This window comes from Stegostoma tigrinum, chromosome 2, assembly GCF_030684315.1.
Source record: "Stegostoma tigrinum isolate sSteTig4 chromosome 2, sSteTig4.hap1, whole genome shotgun sequence".
Taxonomy (NCBI): Eukaryota; Metazoa; Chordata; class Chondrichthyes; order Orectolobiformes; family Stegostomatidae; genus Stegostoma; species Stegostoma tigrinum.
This window is the reverse complement of record NC_081355.1, coordinates 33,175,908-33,188,902: the sequence shown is the minus strand read 5'-3', so window position 1 is coordinate 33,188,902 and position 12,995 is coordinate 33,175,908. Positions and strand designations below refer to the sequence as shown.

General features: G+C 39.7%; 1 protein-coding gene across 1 annotated transcript in view; it reads right to left on the bottom strand.

Moving 5' to 3' along the window:
* Positions 1 to 6,357: 6,357 nt before the first annotated feature.
* The window catches only part of LOC125462152 (probable thiopurine S-methyltransferase), a 53,002-nt gene continuing 46,364 nt past the window's right edge, over positions 6,358 to 12,995 (bottom strand). Inside the window, exons 8-9 of the mRNA XM_048551777.2 lie at positions 10,741 to 10,785; positions 6,358 to 9,130 (exon numbers count right to left, since the gene is read on the bottom strand). Of these exons, the coding sequence (XP_048407734.1) occupies positions 8,997 to 9,130; positions 10,741 to 10,785 (179 nt within the window). The 3' untranslated portion in view covers positions 6,358 to 8,996. The remainder of the gene's footprint in view (positions 9,131 to 10,740; positions 10,786 to 12,995) is intronic.

The window sequence follows — 12,995 nt, the reverse complement described above, 5'->3', positions numbered from 1 at the left end:
AAATGGACACAAAATTTCATTTAGTATCTCTCCCATATCCTGGGTTCAACACAAAGATGACCTTCTTGATCTTTAAGAGTCTCTACTCTCTCACTAGTTACCATCTTGCTCTTAATGTATTTATACAGAGTTCAAACTGCAGGAATTAAAAAGTGGAACTGTTTAGCAACTGAGGGTGGAAAAGCTGGGAAATGAGGCATGTGCCTGAACTAAACCTTTTAAATCTTAAATGCTCTGAGGTTGTCTGGGTGAATTGACATCCTCTTTTAACTTTTTAAAATCATGATTAAATATTTATTTTTTGGATCATCGTATGTTGTAATTAACAGTGTAGTTGGTATTAGCCGATATTGCAATGATGGATTGACTACCTCTGAAAAAATTGGACTTTATATGTCTGATGAGGTTTTGTTTTCGCATCTTAAGAACATAGCAAAGAGCAGAAGTAGGAAATTCAGCTCCTTGAGCTTACTCGCGATTCAACATGATCATGGCAGATCTCATCTTGGTCTCAACTCCACTTTCTTGCCCACTTCTCCATGATCCTTCGACCTGTTACTAACAAAAAATCTCTCCCCTCATTAAATTTAATCAATGTCCCAACATCCACCATGCTCTGGGGTAGTGCATTTCACAGATTTAAAACCTGTTGCGAGGAATAATTTTTCATCTTGGTTTTAAATCTGCTATCCTGTATCCTAAAAATGTGGCCTCTCATTCTAGAGGGTCCCACAATTAGACAACCTCTCTACGTCTACTTTGTCAATACCCTTTAGCATGTTAAATATATACTTCAAATAGCAAGTGTTTGCCTAAACTGTTCAATCTCTGTACTTAAGACAAACCTCTCATTTCTGGAATCAGTCCAGTGAACCTCCTTTGAAGTGCCTCCAATGCAACCACATCTTTCCTCACATAAGGGGACCAAAACCCTATACACTGCTCCACGGGTGGTCTCACTGATGTCTTGCAGCTTGCAACAATGCTTCCCTATTTTATGACTGATTCCTTGAGCAATTAATGTCAGAATTCTATTTGCTGAATTTTCCATTAATGCAGGAAGATTGTAATACAAATGTGATGAAAACACATTATCTGTAGCCTCACCAGTCTATGTGATGTGTGCTTGGGATAATGGCTTTTTGTGTAGAAGTGTATCAGTTACTTTGACTCTTTTGTCTCTCGTGCTAATTTAAATATTACGTGTGTTCTTGCTTTAAGTTTAATAGAGCATTGATGATGATTGAGAATATTAATGATTTTTTCTAATTCTGTATCTGTACAAGTGCAAATACGCCAAATGCCTTCCAAACATTCCATCATGACAGAGATAACAAAGTGTGGAACTGGATGAACACTGCAGGCCAAGCAGTATCTTAGCAGCAGGAAAGCTGATGTTTCGGGCCAAGACCGTTCATCAGAAAATCATGGGGAATGAAACTTGTAACTGGCAGAACAAATCAAATACTGCTGGCTACACTAATTGTTTGCAATTAACGCTTTAATGGGGCTGCAGAGTTCTGACTCGTTTCTAAAATACTTCCAATGTGCCAATTACTGGATTTTTAAAAAAATACTTATTTATAAGTTTAATGTTAAAATAATTAAATACATTCGGACTTTGACGTGTTTTATTATTTATGTATCGACAGAGGGAAACCCAACGAATGCAAATACATAAGGTAACGTTACCTTGTAACCACATCACCTAATAAAGGAGTTTATAAGAATCTTAAAAGTTCGAAAGGAAAAATTAAAATATAGTTGAAGAAAGTCTGTATTTTTTGCGGGGCCCTTACTTTACGGGGTGAGCTCTTGGCTTATATTACGTACTACTGAGGAGAAAGTAGTGGGTACCTTCCAAGTGATCAGGCAGTGTGTAGGAAGGAGAATGGTTAATGGCCGACAACAATACCGATAGAATTTTAAAAGACTTAGGACAATTTGCCTTCCAAGGCTGGGAGAGGAAAATGCTAGAATGGGCCTTGTCATTCATAGTCAATTCGGGATTGTTTTTGAAAACTAAAATGCCTTTTGATTGTCGTCCGCTGTTACAGCTGGTCTAAAATTGGGAGAAGCAAACAAATCGGAAGCTTGGAATGCCTTTCTTGTTTCCTATAAAGGCTGCAATTCTGTACAAAGTGCACTGTAATGTATAAGTATCTCTTGCAGAATCTTCAGTCTGCCTCCCCCTCTCTCCCTATTTATTCCAGTTCCCTCCCCCCATCCCCCTCTCTGATGAAGGGTCTAGGCCCGAAACGTCAGCTTTTGTGCTCCTGAGATGCTGCTTGGCCTGCTGTGTTCATCCAGCCTCACATTTTATTATCTTGGATTCTCCAGCATCTGCAGTTCCCATTATCTCTGACACTTAGTCCATGAGGTGTACCCTTGAGCTTTGTATCACCAATACCCATGAGTGACTGCTGGAAGACTGAAGGTTGGCTGAAGTGGTGCAATTATTTAAAGAAGGTAGTAAGGAAAAGCCAGGTAACTATAAACCAGTGAGCCTGATGTCAGTAGTGAACAAGTTATTGGAGGGGATTCTGAGGGACAGAATTTACATTTATTTGGAAAGGCAAAGACTGATTAGGGTTAGTCAACATGGCTTTGTGTGTGGGAAATAGTGTCTCACTAACTTGATTTGAGTTTTTTTGAAGTGATGAAGAGATTGAAGAAGGCAGAGTAATGGACTTCAGTAACATGCTCGACACAGTTCTGTATGGTAAACAAGTTAGCAAGGTTAGATTGCATGGAATACAGGGAGAACTAGCCATTTAGATACAACATTGGCTCAAAGGTAGTAGCCAGAAGGTGGAATGGGGGGGTTGCTTTTCAGACTGAAATCTTGTGATTAGTGGCGTGCTGCAAGGATTCGCACTGAGTCCACTTCTTTCTGTCATTTATATAAATAATTTAGATATGAATATAGCAGGTATGGTTAGTAAGTTTGCAGATGACTCCAAAATTGGTGGTGTAGTGGACAGCAAATAATGTTACTTAAGAGTACAACAGGGCCTTGATCAGATAGGCTGAAAAATGGCAGATGGATTTTAATCCAGACAAATGTGAAGTCACACATTTTGGCAGGGCAAATCAGGGCAGGACCTATACACTTAATGGTAAGATCCTGGGGAATGTTGCCAAACAAAGGGACCTGATGGTGCAGGTTCATGAACATTCCCTGAAAGGGTAGTAAAGATGGTGTTTGGTATGTTTGCCTTTATTGATCAGTGCATTGAGTTCAGGAATTGGGAGGTCATGTCATTCTTGTACAAATCATAGGCTAGGCTATTTTTTGGAATTATGTATTAAATTCTGGTCTCCCTGCTACAGGAAAGATGTTGTGAAACTTGAAAGGGTTCAGAAAAGATTTACAATGATGTTGCCAGGGTTGGAGAGTTTGAGCTATAGGCAGAGGCTAAATTCGCTGGGGTAATTTCCCCTGGAGCCAGAGGGTGGGGGATGATCTTATAGATTTTTCTAAAATCATGAGGGGCATGGAGAGGGTGAATATTCAAGGTCTTTCCTCAGGCTAAGGGATTCCAAACTAAAGGGCATAGGTTTATGGTGAGAGGGGATAGATTTGAAAGGGACCTAGAGGGTGGTGTGTGTGTGTGTGGAATAAACAGCAAGAAGAAAGGGTGGAGGCTGGCACAATTACAACATTTAAAAGGCAACTGAATGTGTATATGGATAGGAAGGAATTATAGGGATATGGGTCAAATGCTGACAAATGGGATATCTGGTTGGCATGGATGACTTGGATCAAAAGATTTGTTTCTGTGCTGTAAACTCTATGACTAATAAAATTTGAACACAAGAGAGAATCAAGGGACTTGGAGGTAAGACAGGCAAGTGGGGTTCATGCAGAAGATCATCCATAATCTTACTCCATGGCAAAACAAGTTCAAGGGGCAGTGGGGTTTCTTATTTTATGAAATGCTTTTGGACATCCTGTGGTTGAGATTCCTTGGCTGAATTCTACATCTTGCCATGGTTTTCCTTCGCTAAAAATTCACTGCAAGTTTGTCCACTATTCCAATTAGCTGCCCCACAGCAATTTAATTCAAAAATAATTACATTAGTGGGAGACTTCTGCCTGTACCTGGAGTGGTCTCCTAGGGCCAACCATCTTCTGCTGCTTGATCACTGACCTACCCTCCATTAAAAGGTCAGAAGTGGGAATCTTTGATGATTACACAAGTTCAGCGCCATTCATGACTTGTTAGATACTGAAGCAGTCCACGTTCAAATGCAATGTGATCTAGACACTATCCAGGGATGGGGTGACAAATTGCATGTACATTTGTGCCATACAAATGCCAGGCAATGACCATCTTCAATAAGCGATCTAACCACCACTCCTTGACATTCAATGGTGTTATCAGCACAGGATCTCCACCATCAACACTGAGGCTAAACACTGACCGGAAACTCAACTGGACTCACCACATAAATACATTAGCTACAAGAACAGGTCAGAGGCTGGGAATACTGTGGTGAGTAATTCATCTCCTGACTTCCCAAACCCTGCCCATCATCTACAAGGTACAAGGCAGGAGCATGATGGAATTCTCCCCACTTGATGGGCACAGCTTCAACAATGCTGAAGCTTGACGTCATCCAAGACAAAGCAGTCCACTTAATTGGCACCACATACACTCCCTCTGCCACCAATGATCAGTACATGCTGCTGCTCGTTTCTACAAGATGTACTGCAGAAATTCACCAAAGATCCTCAGACAGCACAATCATTACATCCAGAACAACAAGGGCAGCAGATACATGGTAACGCTATCACCTACAAGTTTCCCTCCAAACCATTCACTATCCTAACTTGTAAATATATCACCCATTCTTCACTGTACGTGGGTCAAATTCCTGGAATTCCCTCCCTAAGTTCATTGTGGGTCAACTACAGAATGTGGACTACAGGGCCTCAAAAAGGTTGCTCACTATCACTTTCCCACAGGCAACTACAAATGGGCAATAAATACTGGTCAGCCAATGATGCCCATATTCCACAAATAAATAAGCAGAAAGATAACTCTCTTTAGAGAGCTACCAACCTGGCCAGCAGATTTGTAGTGCTGTGGCAACAGCTGGAACTAAAGGCAGTCCCACCATGGCAAGATGCCCAGGTTAGTTGAGAGTTGGGAGTCAGTGAGTGAGAATGGTGCCATCCTGGCATCAAGAGTGCTGAGGGATGTTTAAAAGATAATACTTGTAGGACGGCCTCCAAAGCAATCCACAAGTAAGTTACCCCACCGAACTGACTGATCAACCCCATCCCCCCGAGCTGCACTGTGACACCAGCCTAAATTACAAGGGGTAAACTCTCATTCCAAGTCAAATGCTGGTAGGAGGATGTCTTTAAGTAAGCATTAATTGTCTCCTTAAGGCCCTCAATAGTCCCACAAGCAGGGTACAAAATACCTCCCTTATTTCCATAAAATTTCAGATATTGGGGGATATAAATAAGTGGCAGCAAGTTTACCTGCTGGAATTTATTCATCCTCCCTTCCCACCTTTCACCCACCAGCAGTGAAGCATGAAATCAGCCCCTCTTTTTGTAAAAGCAACATAAAACGTTAACATTCAATATGAACAAATGTTAAGCGCATAATGGAACCATCCTTTCCTTTCTCAATAGTACAACTGTAGTTGCAGACGTAGAAATATTCTGTAATCTGCCAATATCAGGCTATGTAGTTGAGACAGTAACAGCAATCACATTAACAGCAAGTTACATTCAGTTTATCATCTCTTTGGAATGATAGATGTTACACACAAGGATCCCAGATTTGTTCGAATAGTATGATAGCTAATGCTGTAAGTCGAACACTTTAATTCCACAGATACTAGGAACTGCAAATGCTGGAGAATCTGAGATAACAAGGTGTAGAGCTGGGTGAACACAGCAGGCCAACAAGCAGAGGAGTGGGAAAGCTGATGTTTCGAGCCGAGACCCTTCTTCAGAAAAATTTAATTCCGTGTTTATTTTGCACTATCACAGAAATTTTGAACTGTAATGACAGATGTTAATAATGAGTCAGGGACTTTACAGATAAAACAGCTAATTGCTTACCGTGCTAATTAATATAAAGAAAACAGTACAGATAGTTCTCCTATAACGTGATAGGAGTGTTCTTATGTGACCTTGTGCTATAGAAAATTGCCTTAGAATATTATTATAGGAAAATCACTATACTGATCCAGCAGAAGGTTCTGGATGTGAGTTTGCTTGCTGAGCTGGAAGGTTCGTTTTCAGACGTTTCATCACCATTCTAGGTAACATCATCAGTGAGCCTCCGACGAAGCTTCGTCGGAGGGTCACTGATGATGTTACCTCGAATGGTGACGAAACATCTGAAAACGAACTTTCCAGCTCAGCAAGCAAACTCACATCCAGAACCTCAACCTGAGCTACAAATCTTCTCAAAACTCGCTAACAGCAGAAGGTTCATGTTATCCAAACAGCGCCCACTGTTCATCAATTGCGTTACAGCCAATTTGTGTTAACAAAATATGTTACAGCAGAACTACTTGTACCATTATTCAGATTGAGACTCGACCGACAGGCAAATTAGTTGCAACAACTGAGATTGCCGTACATCACTGTTTCTGATGAACATTTGCATAATCCAGGAAAATGTCAATCGCCATTTGAACACAATGATGGGCTCAGTAATGACAGCAAACTTTTATTGATTTAGCAAGTCATATTAGTAGAAGCTTCTTAATATTTCTAGCAAATTATTATACAATGCAAATCTTGATGAATCTTAGTAAGAAAGATAGAGCTGAATCTTATGTTGATTTTGGCTAAGTCTAAGTTGTGTCAAGAGTTTTGACACGTTTACCACTGAGATTTGAGTTTTATTGCTCTATCTCAACAAACAAGCTGCATTAACTACCCATCCTGCTCCACTGTGTGCATCACGTCTGATTTCTGTTCCAAGTTATTCAATATTCCTAACAGCAACTTGGCACTCAGCAGATATCCAACCCCAGACAAATACTGGTATTCCAAAGGTGCCATTCTCATTGATGGACAGAATCAGAATCTGGCAAATTTGGGGCCCAAAGCACCGTGTTTCTCCGACAGGGATCCGGAGCACCTAATGGACAGGTTCATACAAATTCAATGTGTTCTCTTCCTGGAAGACGGGCAGAGGTGCACCAGTAGACACTGCCAATCAGCTCTGAGTTAGTGTGGAGGAACAGCCTGTAGTCTTGGAAAGAAGGTCAATTGTCTCTCCAACTCTAGCAGGGTAGTGTGCTACTCTTCTCTCTGCTTCCTCCAGCTTTCTTTCTGCTACTACATCCACTTTCCACCAAGGCTCACATTCTGCCACCAACACGATTACATGCAATAACCTACCTCACTCACACTTGTTTCCCCATCAACCTCCCACATTAATAAACTTGCACGTCCTCTGCGGTGCCTCCTCAGTCTTTCATTAATCCTCACTGCATTTTCCCTAAAGCCATTATCTTCAGTTTTTTCATGATTTCTATACATATGATTGTGCAAATTGTGACTTACAGCAGCTGTGTGGAAATGTAATATGGTAGCAACAGAGATGTGGATGAAAAATGAGTGTTCAAAGAGAGTAGATGAGATGGCAGTACTGACTAGGAAAGATACTGTACTCTTGGAAAAGAGGGCATGTGCTTGGACCAAGTACAGAATCAATTCGATTATAGTTGACAGCAATAAGATCAGTCATGATTTTATTGAATGGTAGAGTAGATGCATAGAGTCATAGATTAATATAGCATGGAAAAAGGCCGTTCAGCCCACAGTAGTCCACGCTGACCATGTGCCGACTCAGCTAGTTCCAACTGCCCGCGTTGGGTCTATATCCCCAAGAATGACCTACTTCTACTCCTGATTTGTTTGGATTTTCATATTACACAACTGGGACAATTCTATAGGTCTCTCTCAACATGACAAGAGATACTGAATGCATCAGTTATTTTGGAGAAACAGACCTAATTGCTTTCTACATGTGCAAGGCAAATAAATAGATTCTTGTGACATGTGAAATAATTTGAAATGAAGAGAAACCAATGTTAGATTGTTGTAGCAAGGATTGGGGAAGTAAAAATGCAACCAAACCACACTAAGTATGTAGTACACCGTAAAGTTCTTGGATGAATATGGTGTGGTGAATCATGTCAAAAGCTACAGAAAGATAAAAGACAAAAGTGGGCAAAGGGAAATAGAAATGTGGTGAAACAAACAGGCTGCTATGTTGATGGGGTGAAAGGAAAGAGTGTAGATTTGAATGTGGCTCCCAAGAAGGAATTAGATCACTGTCTTAACAGAAGGCAGCTGGGGAACGGCAGAAAGGGAATTGCTCTTTCAGAGAGCTGGCAAAGACACAATGAGCTAAACACCGACAATCTGAATTGCAAGCATTCTATGATTTTATGAGATTAAGTAACTAGCATGATGTAATCTTATATGGATCACAAGCCTCTGCACCAAATTCTTTGCTTCTTGAATGTAACATAAAGAGGGATAATATACCATGGTTTTTGCCACAACTGATGCCATTTGTTGTTGATTTGGGCTGTTTGGTGCAGAATGCAGAAGCAGGAACTTGAGTGGCAGGATGGACTTGGATTTGGGAGGCAATACTATCAGTAACTTGTTGCGAGTAAAAAGAAGTTGAATGTAGGTTTTAAGGGGAGGGATACTGAAAGGGGTGTGAAAGCAACTGAGAAGAGGAAGTCATTTTACAGAATACCCTGGAACTACATTTACAGTATAACTGCAATAATGCAAGAAACTATTTCGTTTTGTTGTAAAAATTTGTGCATGTTGGAATCAAGAGAACATACAGCACACAATCTGCCGTCAGGAGAACTAAAAGCGCCCAGTTTCCAGCTCAATCCCAAACCCAATGTTTTAACTTTTCCTAATCAGATTCACATTTCTAGTTTTCAAAATTTTCATAAAGTCAATGCAGCATCTATTAATTTGTTTAGGCACAGAAATCCGTATTGGTCTTCAGAGTAATTAAGTAGACTTGTTCCATGAAGGAATCCAGACCCCACGTTCTCTGTCTGTCAGTCAAAGCATCTGATGATTGTAACAGCTGAATGTTGCATGACTGGCCTGTAAGAAGAGCATCAACAATAATTTACTTCCTAGCCTAAAGCTTAAAGTGGCAGTTGTTCAAAATATTAAATTGCATGAAGTAAAGATATTAGAGGGAGAAATAGCAAATTATTTTTTAAGAAATGACTGAACTGACATCAAGTTATTAGTGATGGAGAAATTCAACTTTCCATGGGGAAAGTTCACGTTAAAATGTCAACATAAGTAATGTCACAAAAATGGTGACAACATTCAAAATGTTTCAAGTTGAATTCAAATCTCAAGCATTTGTTAGCTTTGATAAATTTACTTGTAGCAATTTAGTTATTTTCTTTCCTTTGTCATCCACCGAACAATTTTGCAGAGAATGGAACCAATTTGTCTTTATAACCCAAGATTTATACTTGTACGTATTGAACCAAGATACCTTTCCTGAGGATTGATTACACCAGGGCAAAAATAACGAGGTGTACTTCAACCTGATATCTTGCTCTTTTTATTCTGCATGTGGAAAATTGGACAGTTTCAGACTTAAGTGTCTTTCGGGAAGCTCCATCTTGCAAATCTTACTTCTTTTTGCGTCAAAGTTTTTTTAAAACCTATTACCCTAATGACATCAAGAACAGATTCCCACATTTCCATGGAATTACTGTAAGATATTTATTATGATTGGCACAGTTTAATTATGTGATAAGATGTGTAAAAAATAATTTTTACATTTTGGATCATTTTGAAAAAATAGGCCTATGGACGTAGATTAGTACCTTGAAGGACTTTTCATTTAAAAGAAAGGTCACAAAGTTATTCTGAAACAGTGACCTAAATGCACTAATTCCAAGAAGACATGTGACTGCAATCAAGGGCCTAACAGAACCCATGGAGTGTTCAGCGAACAAGATATTCATAATTTTCAGTTCATTACATGCAGCGTAGTCATTTTAAATCATCAATTTTGTTTTGACTTCAGAACAGAAAATGCCAGAGTTTTAGGTAAGAAGAATCATGAGTTGAGTTCAAAAACAAGTTTTAGTTTATCTCCTAGCAAGGAAACAGTTCCATTTGGAGGAAACTAGTCACTACAGTAGAAGTTTTCTTTTACAAAGTTTAAGAAGTCTGTAGGCCAAGAAAATTTGGCACAGAAAACTTTAAAGTTTTTAGAACTGAAAATATTTCGGTTATCAGAATTGTGAAAAGTCCATGCCATAAGATCCAGAGAAGAATTGTTAAACTGCACCTACAGTTTAAGAATGAGAAACTAGATGGAATTGGTTAAGTGGAAATTTAAAGAGTTGAGATTAGAGCATAACTACTCTGGATTTAGGTCCATGTAATGGGTTCTTATTGGGAAGGAAGTTAAAACTTTATTCTTCAGGTCTTCCAATTGTAATGTACATTTAAATTGCTTTGCTTGCTTTCATGTAATAAACTTATGGTTTATTGTTAAAGAACATTTATAGCTCCATGTCAATATCTTTACTGACTAATCACCATGTTAACTAACAAAAAAAATTAAACGTATGATCTATCAAGAAAGGTTTTATTTTGGTATTTGCCTTGTCCAATAGTACCATAAGCTGGGATCATAACAACAATCTTTAATTCTCATAAAATTCTTTCAAGAAACTCACCATAGAGGTCAACAATTACATGCTGGGGAGTAGAAAATGGTGGACCTACAAAAAATAATGCAATTTACATTTAAAATACTAGTTTAAAATCAAGTGATCAAAAATATACACAATACAAAGAAAAGTTATGACCACTCTACAGATGAACAACTGTGTTTGGATGCAAACGAGAACTCGTGGGACAGTAGCAAAGTGGTAATGTTACTTGACTATTGGAGGCCTGCCCTAATACTGAAGCATGAACTGAAATCCCACCTACTGTTTGAATTTAAATCGAATTAAATTGATAAATCTGAATAAAAAGCTGTTATAAAAACCTCTGGTTTCACTATTGTCCTTTAGGGAAGAAAATTTGCTATCCTGACAGTCTGGCCTACTTTTAACTCCAGGTTGACAATTCTTGGAAAGTACTTGGATATATCAAACTGCAACAGAGAGAATGAATAAACGGAACAAAAACTGATCTGATCAACCACCCCTAGATGACAAAGACACACCCAGCCCAGTTGACTCTGCAAAGTGCTCTTCATGCACACTTGAGGACTTATGCCAAACTTGATGTCACGCAATAGCCTTGAAACAGTCGTCAAATCTTATCTTAGCGTGCTAACCCAGTCTTAGCTGCCACCATTACTGTTTCACTGACAATTACAGGTGGCAGCAGAGAAGCAAAAGGTTGGGAAGCTGCGGTCCTGGGAATCTTCAAAATCAACTCTAGACCTATTACGTATTACTGCATCAGGTCAAATGGGGACAAGGAACCTCCTGCTAATTATCACTTACCTCACTTTCTCTGATGAATTAGTACCCTTTCTTATTGAAGACCACTCAGAAGAAGCATTGAGGATAACAAGAATACAGATTAAAGTCTTAGATCTACTGTACAACTTGCATGACCAAGAGTGGTTCTGGCAGAGTCCGAAGGGTACAGCTGCAAACTGAGCTTGTCACAGGTGCCGAGAGAAGTGACACATCGCTATCACTCACAGATGCATTTGTCCAGACTATCAGTAGGAATCACCACTGTACAGTCCATATTGAGAGGAAGCTGAATTAGCAAACTCAGAACATTCTTCGTTGTGGTGTATCACACTACCACTATGCTGAACAGGATAGATTCCAAACAAATACAGTAGCTCAAAACTGCATATCCATGAGGCAACTGGGCCCACCCAGGGCAGAAGAACTATATTCAGCCTGAAAAACTGTGACTTCATGGTTCAGTATATCACTCACTCGACTATCCCCATTAAACAAGAAGAGCCAACAATGAGGAGTACAGGTCGGCATGCCAACTCACTGAATCTACAACATACATATACATGCATGTTAAACAAGTGGACCCATGTAGAATGAACAGAGCAAACAGGTCCCACGCAAATGGGTCAGATCAATACTCTGTAATCCTGCTACATCCAGCCATGAGGTGCACTGTGGTTAGAGTTCAGACAATTAAATAACTAACAGGAGAAGGCTCCAATTATCCCCATCCTGAATAATGGAGCATCCAGCATATTTGTGCAAAAGCCAAAGTCAAGGCATTTGCAACCAGATTCAGCCAGAAAAATTAAGTGGGTTATTCATTTCAGCCTCTTCCTGAGGTCCCCAGCATCGTAGATTATCACTCTCAACCAATTCAATTTATTTTATCAAAATATTGTGGATGCAATTGATACAGCAAATCATGAAAATCCTGATAACATCCTGGCTGTGGTTAAGAAATCTGGTGCTCCAAAATTAGCCAATGATGCTCAGTTTGGATTCTGCCAGGGTCACCTGGCTCCAAACCTCTCAAAAGCCTTGGTCCAAGCAAGGACAGAGGAGCTGAGCTACAGAAATGAGGTGAGTTTCAGAGATAAGTTGACATCAAGGTATGAAGGAGCCAAAGCAAAACCGAAGTAATTGGAAATCAGGAGGAAAAGTATCCAATTATTGAAACCCTACCAATTTAAAAGAAGATGGTGTGGTGTTGAAGATCAATCATTCTAGTCACAGGACAATGCTGCAGAAATTCCTCAGGCTAGTGTCTTGTGCCCAAAACATCTTCAGCTGATTCATTAATGGACCTTTCCTCCATCATAAAGGTCAGAAGTGGGGATGTTCATTCATGATTGTATGGTGTTCTGTACAACTCAAGCTTCATGAAATTCTAAAGAATTCGGTGCTTCAATGCAGCAAGACTGACTCAACATTCAGACTGGAGCTAAATGTAGCCACATACAAGACAAGCAGGGATTCATCTCCAGCAGTTGAGA